The sequence below is a fragment of the Manacus candei genome, unplaced genomic scaffold (genome assembly GCF_025592945.1).
Source record: "Manacus candei isolate 608988 ecotype Guabito, Panama unplaced genomic scaffold, ASM2559294v1 h1tg000011l, whole genome shotgun sequence".
Lineage (NCBI taxonomy): Eukaryota > Metazoa > Chordata > Aves > Passeriformes > Pipridae > Manacus > Manacus candei.
Genome location: NW_026138059.1, coordinates 9,810,975 through 9,831,460, shown reverse-complemented (window position 1 = coordinate 9,831,460; position 20,486 = coordinate 9,810,975). Strand labels below are relative to the sequence as shown.

The window sequence follows — 20,486 nt, the reverse complement described above, 5'->3', positions numbered from 1 at the left end:
TCTGTGTACGACAATGGAACCTATTCCAAGGTTACAAAAAAACAACAATAAAGAAAGGAAGTTAGCAAACAGAAAACTAGAGAGGTGCATAGTTAGGAGGGAAAATAAATATATCTTCATGATTAGTGCCTTTATCTGTTCCCTGACTGTAAGAAGAAATACGAGCACATGATGTAAAAGGTGCAGCTGTTTCAAAGAGTCTAAGGAAACAGGCCTAAAACTGACCTGTTGATATTAATTTAGAAAATAGTTAAGAAAAGCATTAATCAAGTTGAACTCAAAGCATTAATTGTGTACTGGACCACCAATACAGAGAAATTGGATGGTGTGTTGTTCAATACAATGCTAATTCTTCAGCTTTCTTTTCTCTGAAGAATTATAAAGCTGAAAGTACTAATAGCCTCAGTGATACAGCACCTTTTTCAAGAATGAGGCAAATCCAACATCTTGGTTATGTATAATCAGTCATACTGGGGAGTATCGACCTTTTACTATATCTAAACTTACCTTCTTGGTTTCCATTACATTTTAAGTCTATTTCTGAACTATTTTGTAGAAGAGCTGCTATGAAAAAAACTTATGAACATAAAGTAATGCCCTACAGAGATTTGATTTCTTAGGTGAATTGCATCAGGGATAGTCAAAGAAGCACTGGAAGAGAACTGAGAGGGGGTATGTGGCAACAAGATGTAATAAACGGTTTAGTGCTGGGTTTGTGAGGAAACCAATAATTATTTCAACAGATCAATTTCCTGAAAGATGCTCAGTTTAATGCTAAGGATCTCACACCTTAGGTCACTATTACATTTTATAATTGTCTTAAAGCATTTTAAATCAGGAATGAATACTAGGAAATTATATGAAAAAATGAAAAGTTTAAATTCAAAATATGTGAATTGACAGTGATCTTGATCGTAATAAGTCTGATGAGTCACACTGTGAACTAGAACAAAGGAACAACTGAAGACACACTTTATTGATATTCTAAAAGCAATCTTAGAAATTTTTCAGTATCTGAAAGCATACATGTATGCTAACCTTGTCTCCTTAGAAACAAAGCAAGGGAAATTATTTCATTTACATTACCTTAAGAGTCAAACATGCATAGAATACCTCTGAAAACACATATAAAGATGTAAAGAAATAAAGCTACAAAAGTACATAATTTTACATTTATTGCTACATGCACATACACAAAAAAATAATCTTTTTCTACAACTAATTTTTCCACTCATGAGTTTAGAAAGCAATGAAAATGATGAAAACTACAATTGAAAACAGTATTCTGAAATAGTAAATACATGGCTTGCAATGGATGTGACTACCAGTTTGAATATCTCCTCAAATCTATAAACCTCTTGCATATATTATGTAATTCCTTTATTAAAAAGGACTGGATGAGTTACCTCCTGGAATGAAAATAAAAGAAAAAAATTCCAAAGTGATATTATGAAATATTGAAAGAACACTGCCTCAAAATATCCCCTTTATGACCACATGCAATAATACAAACATGACAGATACAGAGTCTCATTCCATGTGACTTTTAGAAAATTGGCATCTTGGAGACAGGGACTTCATTAGGTCTTAAACATTTTGAATGTTTAATGGATGCAGGAGTTTAATGCAATTAATAGTCCATGGTCTGATGATATTTAATTCCAAGGCCTTACTATTTTTAAGTAGTTTCTAACAAATATTGTTTAGGTAATGTCAGCTTTGGCTCAAAGTTAGGGCTCAGAACCACAAAGGTGATGATTTTGAGTTCATGTTCACAGCTAGGATGCACAAAAGTCAAGTCAAATTACCGAATTACCTAAGTTACAATGTCATGACAAGCAGAAACAAAATATTCACTTAGTAGGCCCTTATTGGTCTGTTCTCAGGCTTTATCATTCATTGTGCCTGGCAACAGGCCTAAAGCAGCAGCATCTTTGGAAAGCGGCAAATGATCTGTTCAAAGACTTAAGATAGAAATGAAGTAAGGAAAGTTAGAGATACGAGTTATTACACAGAGAACAAAAGGGCAGTGAACTAAAAGATGTCATGGCTTTCTTCTCTCATGACAAGAAAAAACATCAGCCAGTGGGGCCTGAGGAAAAGGGAGTAAAGAAGAACCATATTGTAGTATATTACACAGTGTGACCCTGAATAAACTAACATTTCAGCTCTTATATGGCAACAAAATATTACACATTCTAATGGCTACTTAGAAAAAAAAGTCTTCAAGCAACTCTCATTTAGAAAGAAAAATAGTAGCCTATCTCTATCCTAAATACTAGAAGTCATTGAAATAATTTCAGTTCTTGAATCACACCAGTATACAGATGAGCTCTTTTCTCCACCTAATGTGCTCATTTTCCATATTCTTAGCTCTCACCTCTCAGCTTTTAACTTAAGACAAAAGGGGTTTATCTCAGCTTCTAGAGCAGAACAGATGTATATCTACTTACAAATTTCATTTTAGTTTCTGGACAAATCACAAACCAAGTGAAAACAAACATAAGTGAACTATCAAATGTTCTATTCAGATTAAACTACTAATTTCCTTAATGGCTTTTTAATTCATTTTTTTTTAAAGTAGACTCACCTCAAAAACCCCTCAGCATACACAAAACAACAACCTCAGGTCTCACTGAACAGATGTTTGGGAAGGCCTAAATATGCACAGTAGATTTGACATTTTATATCTACAGGTACTAATCTGCTATAATCAGATATATTCTGTACAGATACTGGAAGTATGTCATATGCCACCATTGATCCAAATAATCTCCAATAATGCTCATCTGATCAAAGGTCAGGAGACATGATATTCAGCAAATCACACTCAGAACAAATAATCTCTTGCCTTAGTTGTTTTTTTGTCAAATATGGCTTGTTTGAGTAAGTAAACAAAACCACTTTTCTCTACTTTCTGGAAAATAAAAAAGCTTCTTAAGAAACTCAAAATATTTAAATTCAACATTGAAATCTGAAAATAATCAATTCTTCATGTCTAAGAAACAAGGATGGACTTTTGGGGGTAAGTGAGCTTCACTATCACTGTGGTAAAACAGTATTCCTTAAATGCCCCATAAATGCCTATTTTGCTATCAGTTACAAAAACCTGCTCTGAAGAGGAAGAGAAAGCATGAGTTGCATTGCTCTATCCTACTGTCACTTATGGGCAAAGAATTGTTCTATATCCAGAACACATGATGCCTGTTTTGTTACAGCAGCTGTAGATTTAAGCAACTTCAAAATCAAAGAATCATAGAATGGCTTGGGTTGGAAATTCATACAGTTCCAACCCCCCTGCCATGAGCAGGGACACCTTCCACTAGATCAGGTTTGTTCAGGTCCCCATCCAACCCGGCCTTGAATGCTTTCATGGGCAGGGCATCCACAGCTTCTCTGGGCAACCTGTGCCAATGCCTCACCACCCTCACAGTAAAGACTTTCTTCTAAATATCTAATACAAACCTATCCTCTCTTAGTTTGAAGTCATCCCCCCCTGCAGTCATTCCTACTTGCCCTTGTAAGAAGTCCTTCTTTATCTCTCTTGTAGGTCCCCTTTGAGTACTGACAGTTAGGTCACCCAAAGCCTTCCCTTCTCCAGGCTGAACAACCCCAACTCCCTCAGCCTTTCCCCATAGGAGAGGTGCTCCACCCCTCTAATCTAATTGGTGGCCTCCTCTGGACTTGCTCCAACAGGTTGATGCCCTGCTTGTGCTGGGAACCCTAGAGCTGGATGCAGCACTCCAGGTGGGGTCTCACAAGAGCAGACTAGAGGGGCAGAATCCCCTTCCTTGACCTGCTGGCCATGCTGCTTTTGATGCAGTCCAGGACATGTTTGGCTTTCTGGGCTGTGAGTGCACATTGCCAGTTCATGTCCAGCCTCTCACCCACCAGGACCCCCAAGTCCTTCTCAGCAGGGCCACTCTCGATCTGTTCATCCTCCAGCCTGTATTGATACTGGGGGTTGCCCTGACCCAAGTGCAGCACCTTGCACTTGGTCTTGTTAAATCTCATGAGGTTCCCCTGGGCCCACTTCTCAAGTTCGTCCAGGTCCCTCTGGATGGCATCCCATCCTTCAGGTGTGTCAACTGCACCACTCAGTGTGGTGTCATCTGCTAATTTGCTGAGGGTGCACTCGATCACTTCATCTAGGTCATTAATGAACACATTAAATAACACTTGTCCCAATATGGACCCTCAAGGGACACCACTTGTCACTGATGTCCATCAGGACTCTGGATGTGACAATCCAACCAAATCTTATTCATCAAACAGTCCACCCATCAAATCCACGTCTCCAATTTAGAGAGAAGGATGTTATGTGGGATCACGTCAAAGGCTTCACAGAAGTTGAGAGAAATTACATCTGTAGCCCTTCCTTTGTCCACTGATGAAATCACTCCATCATAGAAGGCCACTGGGTTGGTCAGGCAAGACTTGCCCTTGGTGATGCCATGCTGACTTTCTTGAATCACCTCCCTGTTCTCCATGTACCTTAGCATAGCTTGTAGGAGGATCTGTTCCATGATCTTCCCAGGCACGGGCGTGAGGCTGAAAGGTCTCTAGTTACTGGGGTCCTCTTTTCCACCCTATTTAAAGAAGGGTACAATGTTTCCCTTTATTCAGTGGAATATGTGTTCAAAGTACATGGATAATATCAAGGAAGGCCCGTATCATTCCAGGAACTACACTCTTTAATATGCCTTGGTACTAAACGTATACCCCACTTCTTGAAAGGAGAGCAAAATGAAATGTTAAGCCCTCTTCCTCTTCCATGGGGACTGTCTCAGCCAAACCTATTTTCTGAATTAGTTGCCAAGACAGATGTTATATATTACTTCAACTGGATACTTTGTCCAGGTTTCCAATGTTACAAAGCCTTCCAGTTGATTTTCAGAATAACTTAATAACTACATTCTCCCTTAACAAAGAAATGGTGGCTGGGAAAAAAACTGTTCAAAGCAAAGTTAGCCAGAGATGTTCCATACCAAGGTACACCACCCTCAATTTTGCTCCAAAGCCTCAACAGACGAGAAATTCATCATCAGCTGAAAATTTGTATGCATGGAATGGAGGTATTATACACACTTTTAATATAAGAGGCTCACAAAACCCAGAAAATGGCTCAAGTATTTTTGACCTCTTCTATATAAGCCGGAAATGGATCATTTCAAAGCAGATTCCAAGTCACCAACTCACACTGAACAGTGTCATGTCTAGCAAACAAAACTGACAGTTGAAACAGACTCGACTATATTTAAAGTTTAAGTTACTGTGCAAATTTAGCTCATTCAGTATAAAACGTATTTCGCTGGTTTTGAGTTTCTGGCCTAGTAGAGAACATGCTGGCTCATCATCTTCATGTGCTGATGGAATGCTTTCTATCTTTGTTTCAGCACACTCAGCTTTTGCATTAAAGAAGCGCCTTTTTTGTTAAGCATCTGTGGATGTATTTGATATTTAGGATACAAAACTCCCCACCTCCTGCTTGCAAGAGTCGATTCCATAACAGTACTTTTGCTGATTACTTTTTGGATTTTTCTGACTTTTCAAAAAATAATTACATTTTAATTCAAACTGAAATGGTCAAATAAACTGTATCAATGCCAAGGGTTTTATCATGTTCAAGACTACATTAATGCAAATAATGCCTGTGATGAAATCACACTGCAAAAGCTGAGGTGCATAACCTTCATATTCTGAAAAGTAAAGTACAGTGACAAGAACTGAACTCTGTTTTATTCAGGTCAAACTGATGATTTAGGAATGATCTGCAGATCTTTTACGTTGACAAGCTTCTCCATGTTTCCTCTACATACACCAAGTTAGCATCTCAACCTGAATATACTGTCTCTGCATTTTGATTCTCAAATCTCTGTACTGTCAGATTCAAATGGTATTATTGGCACATAAGCTAGTTCACTTGATAGAAGTCTTAGCTTTTACTCTAGTCTAGGAAACAATCTACAGCCTCAAGAAAAAAAAAAAGTAGTAAATGCAACAATTCTATATAATTTCTGCCCATTTTCTAGGGAAGTGTTTTGTGATTGAAATTTCATAATTTCAGCCTTGCACAGAGAAATACTTCTCTGGACTGGTTAGAAAAATGGTTAAAAATAATAAAATTATATGAGACAAAGAGGTATTTCATATGGAAACATACCAAATAATATTATTGTAAAAGGCCTCATCTGAAGGTCTGTTCACAGTCCTCATCATCAATATTTTAAACTGGGTGAGAAAGTAGATGACCAAGAACATAAAACCTGTTTTCAAGGGGACATCAAAATGAGCTTCAGAGAAAGAAGGAGGTTATTTCACAGCTTCACAGATGAAAGAGGTACTACTACCAGACAAAGAAATCAGGCAGAAAAGTATTTTAGCTAAAGAACAGGGAAGCATGAGAAAAAAAAATGATTTAATCTTTCTAAGAAAAAATATAGATGAAAAGCAGGAAGAAGTTTCAAGTAATTATGGGAGATTCAGAAACTGCTTTCTGTAACAGGAACTAGTGAGTATCTGCTAACTGTCTTAATAAGAAGTCTAGCACTTTCATGATAACATTTATATTATATGAACACCTGCAACATATAGAAAACTTTGTTAACTTTGGTTGTGCTAAGGGGCTCAAGGGCTGCTGGTATCTATGTTAGGATTTATTCTTGCCACAGTTACTTATTTTCATTGCTTTTATGTTACTCCAACACCAGTACAGCCATTATTAACTCTACCTATACCACAGGCTCCATCAACTAATAACTTCAAAAGGTATTCAACAGATGTTCCTCTCCTCTGCCAAATGGTGATCCAAGTAATTGTACTTCCACTTACAGTGTCCCACGGTGCAATCCTGTAATCATTCTATCAGTCTAAACTGGAAGGAGAAAGGTAGATATCCCTATTCATCACAGAACAACCTCAGTAAGAATTAGAAACAGCACAGACCCATGAACTAGAGCCTAAACTGATCAGTGAAAACTCTGCAACCTGCAACTTCCACCACCAGGAGGATGAAACATCTTGGACTGTCATCATCACCTATGGTTCATGTTACACTTCTACACTTCCCAGCTGAGCAGAGCCAAACTTTGCAGAATACTCACTACATTGGCCTGGCCAAAAAGTACAGTTATGATAAAGTTATTGAAATGAAACAACAAATAGTTCTGGAATTTTCAGTTGAAATTTAAAAATGGTATTAACAGTATTTTTCATACTTCTATGAACATGATGAAATGCTATGTATGCTTTTAAGTCAAGTGGAATATTGGATGTGTAGATGCTCTTTCAAAAGAAAAAGCTTACAGTAACTACATTTGTGAAAAAAAAATCCCTTAGTTCAAGCATGAGGAAATTCAAGCTTCCAGATGGCATTCAGCCACTAACTCAAATTTGCCCAACGTGCAACAAATGTGAAGACAGATTTTTCCCCCAACAGTACCTCCAAACTTTCTCTACTGTCCCATACCCAGCTGTACCACTAATCTCAAATTCTTCCTCATCCTTCTGTAGTTGTTGACAAACGGCAGAACTGACAGGAATAGAGAAGACACAGTCTGAACCTTACGGCAGGGACTAATACATAAAATTGTGTACCAGAGCTAGTTTTTCCATTCCATTTTTCCTCGCAGAGGAGTTTTCTAAAAATACAAACATGCACCACTGAGGGAAAAGGGGGAAGAGGGGTTCAAGTCTCATAGTACATGGAAAAATTAATACTTCACTTCCTTTCCACGGGACTAATTTTCAGCTGAGGTTGCCTAATATGGCAATAAGATTGCTAATGAGAAAGAGAAACCCAACAGAATGTAACCAGAGAAGCCTTGATGCAATCCTTGCTAGACCTCCCCATGAACAGGTAAGAAGTTTCTTGAAACCTTGTCTTTTTGTAAAAGTGAGAACCATTATTGCACCATTTCTAGAACAGTTATTTGTCATACTAATTTTGCTTACACTAGTGTTTGCCTTACTGATTTCTTTTTGCATGGTCTCCTATTTCTTAATCAGGAACTAACAGTTTTTCCACAAAAGGTGAATGATCTTGGTTTAATCAGCAATATCCAGGTGGGAGATCTGCACGACGTAACACTGAACCAGCATAGCTACGGTAGATGCAGGACTCCAGATCCCATCATGATAGAGAACACATCACTTTTTGGGGAACCTGGCACTTAATTCTACTGCTCATGGAAAAATATATTTAAAGTGGGTGCTCAACTGGGGTAAAAAGTAATCAATTTCCAAAGAAAGGAAAGTATTATCAGTGTTCCCTTAGCATTTAGTATAAATTAGATGTTTTTGTCTCTGCTGTCAAGATGGATCGATAAAGCATCACTCTACCCTTTACTGCAAAAAGATTGCCATTCCTTAGAACACTGTTAGCTTTTGTCTCATGTCAATCATGCACAAGGCATTTTACCACAGTCTGGGTAGAAATTCTGTGTATCTATCACTTCCTTGAGGTAGTCAACATTTTTGTTTGGCTTCTATTACTATTAATGAAGCACAAGCTTCCATACTCCCAAAGGCTTTTCTAGATAAATAGATAGGAAAGCAATTTAAACTTGCTTTTGTCCTACTACTTCAACAACACAAAGAAAATACTAATACAGTATACAGCTTTGAAAAAGCTTTTTAAGCATATATTTTACAAATACACTAAAGCATTAATCTCTCTGTGTTACAATGGCTTCAGACAAGACTTTAACCTGTACCATTTACCATTTGTATGTTACTGTGAAGAATTTCATATTTTAATGCTACGAATCAGAATAATTGCCTTAATGGTGTTTTACACTTAAAAAATAAGCATAGATTGCACTGACGTTTTCTATTCTTTAGCTCTAATTTCCAAATTTTTATTCTCGGCATTAAAAAATGCCAAGAAAAAATAGTTACTCATGCCAGAGGATCTGTTTCATATTTAGCACAACAGCTCTCTGCCCACGCCTGTACACATCAGGAAGACCCCAATTTCCTTCTAGCATGTCTGACCTCAATCTCTCTGGGCCGTGTTGTATTTTGAGTTAGCTGATTATATGCATCAAGTTCTTTGTTTCAGTATGGCCAGTGAAGTCCTGCATGCTACATATTTCCTCCCAGCTTGCCACAACATAAGCCATAAGCAGCTTGATTATCTGACTAATCACATTCATGATAGTAATAGTACGATCCTAGTAAAAGTGAATCAGGGATAAAAATAGCCTCAAAAATAATTTCCTGGGATTTCCTAGGTTTGGTTAGTATTAAGAAAGAGCTCATAATAGCAAGAAAATGAATACTGTGGGGAACCACCAGATGGATGTTTTATTTTTCTGGTAACTAAATATAAACATGTCACAAGTTTTGCCACGAAAAACACAAAAATAGACCAAGCTTAGCTAAAACGCTTAAAACAAAACAAAAACTCCCATACTTTAGTTTACAAAATTAGTAGACGATGTCATGAAGGATTATGGCAGAAACATGGTAGAAATATCTCACTTTGTAAAAATTTTGTAAAACAAATACCTATTTGTCACACTGAGCTGTCTTACTGATTGTACAGTTTATAATCTGCTAGAGTTCCTCATCAAATTATAGTATAGAAGGAACAGATTACTGCACAGCTAAATGAGGGTGCTTCCTTACAATGTGAAATAGTTCTACTTGATCCTACAGCAAATCTCTTCCTTTCTTGGAAAATGAGTAATTAATAAACAGAAGAATAAAAAGTGGCCCTTTTTCCAGCTTCAAATACACAGTACATATACGGAGCACCTAAAGGAATATACATATATCTGATTTTATCATGTTTCCATGGATGATTTAATTTCCAATTTAAAAGCAAAATGGATTCTTCCCTTCACGGTGAACCATGGAGTCTTCTCCAATCCTTAAAAACAATAGGTTCTGGATTCCAGGTCTATGCAGATATCAGGTACAAAAAAACCACTTAGTAATCTTACTTAAAATCTTTTAATTCAGTTTAACTACAATTCAAGTTGGTAAAGGAAACTTCAGAATGATTACATAATTTTAAATAATCTTGATCCAGAAGAAACTGAAAGAAGAAAATGCTGAAACACTGACAATATCCCAGAAAGGTAGACTTTAAGGATATGCTTTCTGACAACACAGAAAAATAAAAATTCAGGTAATATACTGGGAAGAAGTTAGCCTGAGACCACAGAGACAGCTGAATTTTATGGGCTTCAGATGAAATATTTTTACTTTCCTGTTGTGGTGTTTAGTCTTAATGAAAATAAAAATGTCCAAGTCAAACGTCACTCATTAAGAGGAGATTTGGACACACATTTCTCTTATAGCACACTTGTCAAAATTTTTTGTCAGTGGGTATTTCTAAACGTGGAACTGCACAGCTGATACAAATAATTGTATGCTAGATTTCCAGTTAAATTTGAGTTATTCCAAAATAGTACTGGTTTTGTTAAACCTAAGTTGAGAAGCATATAAAAAAAATAAAGTGACTGCCTCAATGCATATTTAGCAAAGCAAGCCTATTTTAAAGTTGCAAGCACACACAATGATGCTTGCTTTCATCAGTTCTAACTAAAAATTCCATTGTTTCATTACACTGTGTTAAACAAGTTCAGCAGTACACATAATTTGAGGTATTAATTAATGCAGAGACTGCTAGAATGGTGTGCACGTTCCAGGTCATATTTTCTTTTTCAATTTTGAGCAATATTATCCTAGTTGATAGTAGCTCTAAAAATAACAAGATAATAAGTCAGATGGAAACTGAACTGTAGAACAGGCATGCAAGTAAAATAAGTGAAACAGGAGGTGAATTCACAAGGAAAAATTATATTATTGCCCTCAGAGAGCTGTAAAACAGATTTTTTTTTTTTAAGCTTTTTACCTCGGAAGCAGTCTATGAATTCTTAGTTCATATAATTGTGTTGGCTTATTTAACACATTTTCGACTGGCCACAAAAACGTACTAAGAAAAGCAAATTCACATACAGACCCTCAAGTTTCCTTGACAAAATATATTTCAGACGGCATGAAAATCTGTCTTGGAATTCTCTCAGGAAACAGATTTTCACAGATTCACTGAACCATCTGGCATTCATAGATTACCGAAAGAAACACAGATCATCTCGGAAATTGTGGAGAACTGGGCCAGACTTGGTTACTGGAGAACTGTAACAATGAAAGGCAGCATCTCTGAGATGGATTTAGTTAACACAAACTGAGTTTACCACCTCATGGTACCACCAAATCAAAAAGGGTTGATATTGTGTTTTAACATAGATTAGTAGCGTGCAAGAAGGTTAAAATAAATGAATAAATAAATAAATAATAAAGATAAGGACTTGAGTTTAGTCCAAATTCATTAGAGCTTTTAGGAGCCCAAATCTTACTGATCTCAGTGAGTTCACAACTCAGAATTTGCTATTTTTAACATTACTTAAAATTTGTGAGGAAAGAGAAAATGACTTATGACAAGGAGCTCATCAATCTGTTTATCATCAAAAGAAAGATCAAGGAAGACCAAAAAGTGATTTGATTACAGCACAAATGTCTCAAAGGGAAACAAGAAGGAAACAAAAAAAAATCCCCTCTGGGTAGGGAAGTGCTCTTTAATATAGTGAAGAAAGCCACAACAAACATTGTCTAAAAGCTGCAGACAAATTCATATGGGAAAGCATAAATTTTTAATAATGAGGTTCACAAATCACTCAGATTATCATTGAAGGAAGAAGGGGTTTTTTAGCTTCTTAAAAACAGTGACAAATTTGTCATCTGCCTCTGTGTCTTCATTAGTATGCTTGATACAGCTTTGCTTTCAGTATGCATGAATACAAATTTATGCCTAATGGGACAATAAGAATCTCTTAATATTTTATTTTATTTTCAAAGTTAAAGGTTTCTGCAGGAAAAAACCTAGATACAATTAATATTTTGTGGTTTTTTTTCTTAAATTTTACTGTAGTCGATTTTGAGTGTGCTGATTTTATGCACAATAGCTAAAGAGTTCAATGTCTGCAGATAGATAATTTATTCAGTTCAAAAATCAAAAGAAGAGGGCATAAATTTTTTTTCTCAAGATAAAATTTAAAAATATTTAGCTCAAGTACTTGTGGGAGATAAGAAAGCCAGTGTTTCTGAGAAAAATCTAAAAAAAAAAAAAATCCTTGAACACTTAGGCTTCACAGCCACAAGTTCTTACGTTTTTTTTAAGCAAATCATATGACTGCTTAAAAAATGCATACAGCATCATTATTTTCTTCAAATTATGATAAAATACTTACACTGTTACCAAAAGAAATGATTTTGTGTTTAGTATGAGTATTTTGTCTTACAGTATTGTAAGAATTCAAACCCATATTGACTTTTGAGAATTGTGAATGAACAGTGAAAGAACACTGATTGGAAGGAAAAACTTTCTTGCATTTTCATCCCCACTTCTGTCTCAAGTCTATTTCCTGATTGTTTCAGCATCTTAGCAATTTTAAGTGATTCTTTTTAAACATGTGAAACAGTCCTTTTCTGATTAGCTGAGTTGAAGAAAAAGTGAAAAAAAAAATCTGATATCTGATTTGAACAAATTGCCTGTTAACGATTCAGTTCTCACAAACATTCACCTCAACTCAGCTCCTATTTTTGCTAGCAGATCACTACTCTTGCTCCTACCACTTCAGCTGGGAAACCACATCACTGTCACATTTTCAGAATTGTACATTATTCAGCAAACTGTTAAGAGGATAGGCAAGTACTTTCATTACTTGCTGCTCCATGGTAGAACCCCAAGCACAAAAAAACTAGAAATCATAACAATAATGAAAAACTCATATTTAGAATTAGATAGCCTAGTGCGACAAACTATGAACCTAATGTGTCTAAAAAAATTGTCCTAGTAAAATAAATTTCTCTTGAGTCTACAATGTCCAAGTAGTCACTCAAGAATCAGGAGTCATTTGTCTTACAGACATGGTGCAGAACTCCAAAGAAATCATGTGCCCAGAAAAATAAAAGCTAGATTGTGGTAGTAAAGCTTGGAAGGACCAGTCAGCCCTTTCAGTAGATTTTACAACAAAGAGGGGACAACTAGAAAATGAAGACGCAAATCCCTAATTCTAGTAAGGGAGGAGGCATGAACTTTCATACTCATAAGCAAATCTAGTTTCTTTATTTAAACAGTCTCCAGGAAAATCTCTACTGCTATAGAAACTTCATACATCACTGAATCACAATAACTGTATCAGCTATGAGTTTGTTGTGGGTTTTTGTTGTGGTCGTTTTGGGTTTTTACTTCCCAGAATTGTAAAAGGTCTCTCCAATTTTTAAATTGCATTTAAATAAAATCTGTGGTATTCCCAAGTTTCTGGAAACATTTAAGGCATTACTGAACCTCGTTTTACAACTAAATGCATTTCCTTAAGCACTATTCAGTTACATGAAAACAATCTCCTCACATCTGAGTTCAAGTATCGCATTATTAATTTAGAAAATCATGTTTTTCATTTATCATTCTTCTCACATTTGAAATAGGTTATATTACATTACTTATCTAGATAATTCAGGTCCACAGAAAAGTCTAGCTCTTCTTCCGTCTAATGAGAAGAACTAATGTTTCATCCTTTCTACTACTTGTATAACTGTTGCAAAACCAAATCTTGGTAACACAATGCCAACTTCTCCAACCAAAGGCAAGTTCTTATTACTTGCAACCTGGACAAGCTTGTTGCTCAACATCAAAACCTATCCCTGCATCAGCCATTATACCTGAAATGTAGCTTCCTAAAGATTAGATTCATTCACTCTTCTATTAGTCACCTAAATGTATTTTTTAAACTAGAAAGACACAAAAATTTTGAATATTTTTTTTCAGCTCACTGTAGAAAAGCAGCTGTTGCAGCACTACTCCTGCAATAAAGATGGACTAGTACATGCTACAGCTGCTTGGTAGCTATGATGAAATAATTTGGACTACAAACAGTCAGAAACATTATCGACAGGAGGTACGGCCTTAAGGCTCCTTCTATTGCATCCCCCAGCATTAGTACACCCTTCGTTTCTGATGTGAAAGGGATGGAAACTCTTTTCCAGCCTCATCAACATGAACGTAGGCTATAGTGTTGAAACACTCACGGAAACCAACTTCAGCCTTGATTGCTCCCTGTGATAAGAAAACTTTAGCCTTCAGAAACATATAGTACTCCTGTGGATTCAGACAGCATTTGAACTGTTACCTATGGAAATATAATCTGCAAAAGAAAGCAAATTATACCATGCAACCATTTACACAAGATCCTACAGCCTCTTGTATTTCTCAAAGATAAGCTTGTGTATTTCTAGAAATTGTTATAAATCCTCAGTAGTAGACTGATTAAGTCTATATTTTGATTTCAAAGAATCTTGAAAGCCATCAACAGATGGTTCTGTAAGATTTTTACCTTGTCACTTGAACCTGAATAGAAGAACACTCCCTTCAATATAGCAAATGCGTGCAAGCTTTAGAAACCTGTTCTCAGTTGGCCAGGGCTTTTTTAAGACTGAGAAAGCTTAGTTTCAATGGCCAGAAGGCAAATTCTTCTTTCTTTCTGGATGATAGCTAGTGAGTACAGACCACTAGAGCATCATTGTTCTCCTGGTAAAAGTCCTACCACACAATAACAAATTTTGATTCTCAGGAAGTCACATCAAAAGCTCAGCTTAAGATCCTCCTACGTTGGTCGCCTCAACAGATGCAGATATCAACCGCATGTGTGAAGATATGAAAAGGAATGTAAAGACAATGCCACATACAATTTATCTTAATTTTCAGTGAGAACCTCTAATTACTCTCTGCCTGAAACAGACTTTCCATTATAATCTATTATCAAGCTTGATTTTAGCTCTATTTGCAAAAGTAAAAAAGTGATATTTTGATTAATTTTATTTTCAAGGAGGCACGCAATGTGTGAAAATGTGAGTACATATTCATATATATAAACATATATATAAACATGTCATAGAATCATAGAATCAGCCGGGTTGGAAGGGACCTCTGAGATCATCAAGTCCAACCCATGATCCACTACCACTGTGGTTACCAGGCCATGGCACTAAGTGCCACATCCAGTCTCATCTTAAAAACCTCCAGGGACAGAGAATCCACCACTTCCCTGGGCAGCCCATTCCAATGTCTGATTACCCTCTCTGTAAAAAATTTCTTCCTCATATCTAACCTAAACCTCCCCTGGCACAGCTTAAGACCATGCCCTCTTGTCTTACTGATGGTTGCCTGGGAGAAGAGACCCATGCCCACCTGGCTACAACCTCCTTTCAGGTAATTGTAGAGAGTGATGAGCCTCTTCTTTTCCAGGCTGAACAACCCCAGCTCCCTCAGCCTCTCCTCGTAGGACTTGTGCTCACGTCCCTTCCCCAGTCTTGTTGCTCTTCTCTGGACCTGCTCCAGCACCTTCCTGAACTGAAGGGCCCAGAACTGGACACAGCACTTGAGGTGTGGCCTCACCAGCACTTAGTACAGGGGAAGAATCACTTCCCTGGACCTGCTGCCACACTGTTCCTGATCCAGGCCAGGATGCCATTGGCCCTCTTGGCCACCTGGGCACACGGTTGGCTCATGTTCAGCTTCCTGTCAATCCAAACTCCCAGGTCCCTTTCTGCCTGGCTGCTCTCCAGCCACTCTGTGCCCAGCCCGTAGCTCTGCATGGGGTTGTTGTGGTCGAAGTGCAGGACCCGGCACTTGGCCTTGTTGAACCTCATCCCACTGGAATCAGCCCAACCCTCCAGTCTGTCCAGGTCCCTCTGCAGAGTCCTCCTGCCTTCCAGCTGATAGACACTCCCCTGCAACTTAGTGTCATCTGCAAATTTGCTAATGGTGGACTCAATCCCCTCATCTAAATCATCGATAAAGATATTAAATAGAACTGGACCCAACACTGATCCCTGAGGGACACCATTAGTGACCGGCCGCCAACTGGATGCAGCCCCGTTCACCACCACTCTCTGGGCCCGGCCCTCCAGCCAGTTCCTAACCCAGCACAGAGTGCCCCTGTCCAAGCCATGGGCTGCCAGCTTTTTCAGGAGTGTGCTGTGGGAGACGGTGTCAAAGGCTTTGCTGAAGTCCAGGTAGATCACATCCACAGCCTTCCCCTCATCCACCAGGCGGGTCACCTGATCATAAAAGGAGATCAGGTTGTTCAGACAGGACCTGCCCTTCTTAAACCCGTGCTGGCTGGGTCTGATCCCTTGTCCATTCTGTAGGTGCTGTGTGATATGTAACATGGAATACTTTGGTCTTGGTTTTGATCTTAGCAGAAGCCACTAACACATTTATTTATCAATATATTTCATGAGAGAAACAATTTATTTCACTGACTTTGAAACAGCTAACAGTCTTTTACCTGTAAATGAACCTAACTAATTATTTTGTAATAAAACTTCTTCCTAAGTTTTCAGAAGATGACCTCACCATTCAAGAGTTACATCGCAAATATGACAGAGTCAGATTCTCCTATTAGAGTTGAAACTGCTTTAAATGTAAGAAAATCAGAATAGAACAACAAACAAGTAGTATCTTTAGTATAATGCACAATTATTTCAATATAAAAACCTCAAGAAGCAATGTAAATATGTGTTTATGTCAGCATAATCAGATACGATCCGTGGAAGGACTTTTAATATTAAAACAGAAATTATAGGATATTGTACAAGGACTTTGACAGAAGCTTGTTATATAAGATTTCTTTTTTATTTCTAGTAGGTGGTAACATGCAACAATTTTACTACTTTCAGTGCATTTTTCAAGCTCACAGAATAAAACAAAAGAAGTTTTGCTGTTCAGAAAAAGAACATCGTTGTTGGAATCTAAAGCCAGGGAATAAGATGTATATGGAATATTTTCAGGAGAGCATACAAGACCTGAATCTCATTTTAACACATAGACAATAATGAAAAATACTTTTAGGTATCTTTCAAAGTACTTTTAGGACTTCTCAGATTCCACGCTGCATTAGTAACATTAGTGTAAGCTTAGTACTTACCCTCAGATGCATTGGGAAGTTCAGGATAAAGTTTGTTTGTATTCTTTTTAGCTGGAAGAGAAAATAAAGCAGCAACTTATATGGCATACTAACATATTTTGTATACTGCTTTTCTATATATAAGCTCAATAGTTATTAAATGATTGCAGTTATATAAGGAGCAGTGCAGAACTAAAAAATAAGGACTTTACCTTATATCCTTGACTAGAAAAATAAGTTAACAACAGGAGATGCACAGTAAAGCCTCACTTTCAATGAAAGCACTTTGCCAGACAAACTGTCAAAGAGACAAATTCTGCCTCTTCTGCTCTACTGTAAGACCCCTACCAATTAAAAGATATTGACAACCTAAAGGAGAAACTCTGATTTCTAGAAACCAGAAGTTTCTAGAACTAGGACTAGTGGTTTCTAGAAGGACTGTTCTTTTTACTAAGAAGTTTCATTGTACCATATCCAAGAAACATGAATATTTCCTTTGAACTATTATATGAATCTGTAACTATAAAAACACTAAAGCAAATCTGTCAGAGAGAAAAGGTTTGTTAATATAAAGCAAATAGACAAACCCTTTATGGTTTATCACACATGGCACTATCCTAACATGCTTTAAGTGTTTGTCCAAGAAAGAGTATTAAAAAACATTTTTATAGAGGTAGCTATTATAATAAATGCATAATATCAATAAGCTTTAGTGCTCTAATTTTATAATGAGAATTAGTTAATCATTATCAAAATATTTTAACCTGGTGGCGTAGGTCTGACAGTGGGTTTAGGTGGCTCTGGTCTAGATGATGGTCTAGCAGGTGGGTCATTTACCTAAAATACACAAATTTTTACAAAATGTTGCATCACATCTGGACATAGATTGTGACTTCAGGGCCTAGAAGTATGACAAGTTGCACTGAAAAAAAATTTAAAATCACTCTTTCTCCACTGAACTGGTAGGAACTCAAGAAGCATACAAAAAACTACTGACATACACATGACACTGAAGCAATTCACTACAGGTTTAACGAAGCTGAAAGTAAATGATTGTCTATCATTAATATCAACATCTACAAGAAATCATCTACACTCTTAGTATTACCTTGTAAATGTGATTGTTTGAATGGAAGACACAAAAAGCAGAAAAATTAAGAGCATCCAAATCAACCTGCAATTAACTTGATTAGGAATATTTGATCAAACATTTATAATCGTCACCTCAGATTTGATAATGTACAACTATAAAACAAGGATATACTTTGTTATTCTGGAGGATGCAAAGGAAACCCAGCACCATTCTTGTCCACAAGAGCCTATCAAGGGAATATTTGAACAAATGTATTACGTGCAGCATCTGCAACATGCTACACTTTTAATCATCCAGTAGAGAAGCTAAGAATGCCACATGAACATCAACATTAACACGGACTAGGGACAGTTCAGGAACAGAAAAAGCCTATGTGAAAAAGAACTGCACAAACCCTTCTTTGTTCCCTTACAGATTTTCCTGGATTATTTTTTTGCTCTTCGTTTTCATAGACTTCAGTGAAGGATGCTAGAGTTTCATAAAGATCATCTGCTTGAGCAGGAAAAGGCACATCACCAAGCAGGATGGCACTAGCACGAATATCCTGCCCATAAAACCTGATATAAAAAAAAGATGTCAGGTATTTGATAATTATTACATTTCAAATTCTAGATAAATTCACCCTGTGCAAATGCTTTCCCTCTAAATCCCTGGCCCTGAATTTTTCCTGCTGATTATATATTGAGAAATGACAGAACTGGTACAATGCTGTAAATTTGGAATACTGACCACAACCCTCATTCCCCATTCCCCTGCACTGCTTGGGAGGACGGTGTAGTGAAGCTGTGAGTGAAGTTGAGCCCAGTAAGATGGAAGGCGTGGGGAGAAAGGTGTTGCTTTTTAGATTTGTTCTTATTTCTCATGATGCTATCCTCTTATTAACTGACAATAAATTAAACTAATTTCCCCATGTTGAAGGGGTTTTTTTGACCTGTAAGTGATCTCACTGCCTTTATCTCAACTCTTGAGTTTGTCATCATACTTTTTCTTGTCCCATTCTATTGAGGAACAGGAGTGACAAAGTACCTCGATTGGCATGTGGTGTCTAGCAAAGGTCAACCTGCCACAGACAATCTCTAAACATTCAGCATCATCTCAATACCCATTGCAAGATGTCTAAATTGAAGAAACCCTTGTCTCCCAAAAAACTCTAAACCAACCATAGTATGTTCTTATAAAAAACTCTTTTTCCAAATTGAATGTGTCCTAGTTAATTTTGTCACTATGCCTTCACTGAATCACAGAATATTCTGAGTTGGAAGGGACCCACAAGGATCATCGAGTCCAGCTCTTAAGTGAATGGCCCATGCAGAGATCAAACCCAAAACCTTGTAGTTATAGCATTATGATCTAACCAACTGAGCTAATCTCAGGGTCTTCTAGATTTGGAGAGAACTTACTTGCGATTTGTTTCTTTCCTTTCAATTAGACAGGTTCCTTCTAGAGATACACCTGCAAACAGTCCTCGAGATTTGCAGTATGTATAGACAGCCGCAGAGCTTCTTAGAGCAACATCCCCTTCTAAGTTTCTAGAAGAAAAATTTTGGTTGATATTATTCAATATGGCTTTGTGGCATGAACAGCAGACTTTTTCTTTACATTCTTTATTTGACTTTAATCCTATTTTCAGATGGGACCCAGTAAAAAGTAATTCATTGGTTTGATAAGGTTTCCTCTGAAGCACAGAACAATGGTGCTTCATGTGAATGCTTCCCATTAGGCTTCCTCTGAAAAGTATTAACCCACATTTTAATCACATTTTAAAATGATTGGATTATGTTTGGATTGGTGACTGGAACTCTACTCAATATATTCAAATCCTTCTAGATTTTATGGTCAGTACAAAATAATTCAAATAAGGCTTCATCAGACCTCAACAGATTTGGAAGATTATAGTATTTGTCCCACCCAGGATCACATTTTAGGTTTGAAGACACTTCAGGCAGTCACCTCAAAATGGATACAACATCAAATTGAGAGTAGGCTGTCTGGACTTTTTGTAGCCAGTTTCTTATGAATTCTAAGGATATAATTTCACTCTGAGCAACCTGTATCGGTGCTCAATTTTGTTCATGTCAAATTTTTTTTCTCATATCCAGACAGAACCTTATGACTACCACCTCTCATTGTCTTGCCATGCACCTCAGTAAAGAACTGTGGTTCATCATCTTGGTGATTCCCTGTTGGGAATGCAGTCCTTTAGAAGATTTCATGGTCTTCTCTCATCTAGGTTAAACAAGCCTCATTGTTCACATGCTGCATGTCCCTGGCTATTTAGGTAGCTGTTCACTGTACACACTCTAGTTTATAAACTACTTTCTACAGGGCTGAAACTGGACACAATACTCTAGTCACAGTCTACGAAATGTGAAGCAAAGAGGAACAGTCACTCTCCTTATCTACTTGGTAGAGTC

At 37.1% G+C, this 20,486-nt stretch overlaps 1 protein-coding gene across 3 annotated transcripts in view; it reads right to left on the bottom strand.

Annotated features, from left to right (window-relative positions):
* The window catches only part of SH3YL1 (SH3 and SYLF domain containing 1), a 50,805-nt gene that overhangs the window by 10,687 nt on the left and 19,632 nt on the right, over positions 1-20,486 (bottom strand). Inside the window, exons 6-10 of one of the 3 annotated variants that reach the window (XM_051778119.1) lie at positions 19,473-19,601; positions 18,467-18,629; positions 17,744-17,816; positions 17,001-17,051; positions 4,440-4,589 (exon numbers count right to left, since the gene is read on the bottom strand). In XM_051778119.1, the coding sequence (XP_051634079.1) occupies positions 4,567-4,589; positions 17,001-17,051; positions 17,744-17,816; positions 18,467-18,629; positions 19,473-19,601 (439 nt within the window). In that variant the 3' untranslated portion in view covers positions 4,440-4,566. Of the gene's footprint in view, positions 1-4,439; positions 4,590-17,000; positions 17,052-17,743; positions 17,817-18,466; positions 18,630-19,472; positions 19,602-20,486 lie in introns of those variants that run through there. The other 2 variants (XM_051778120.1, XM_051778118.1) reach the window with 2 other exon arrangements.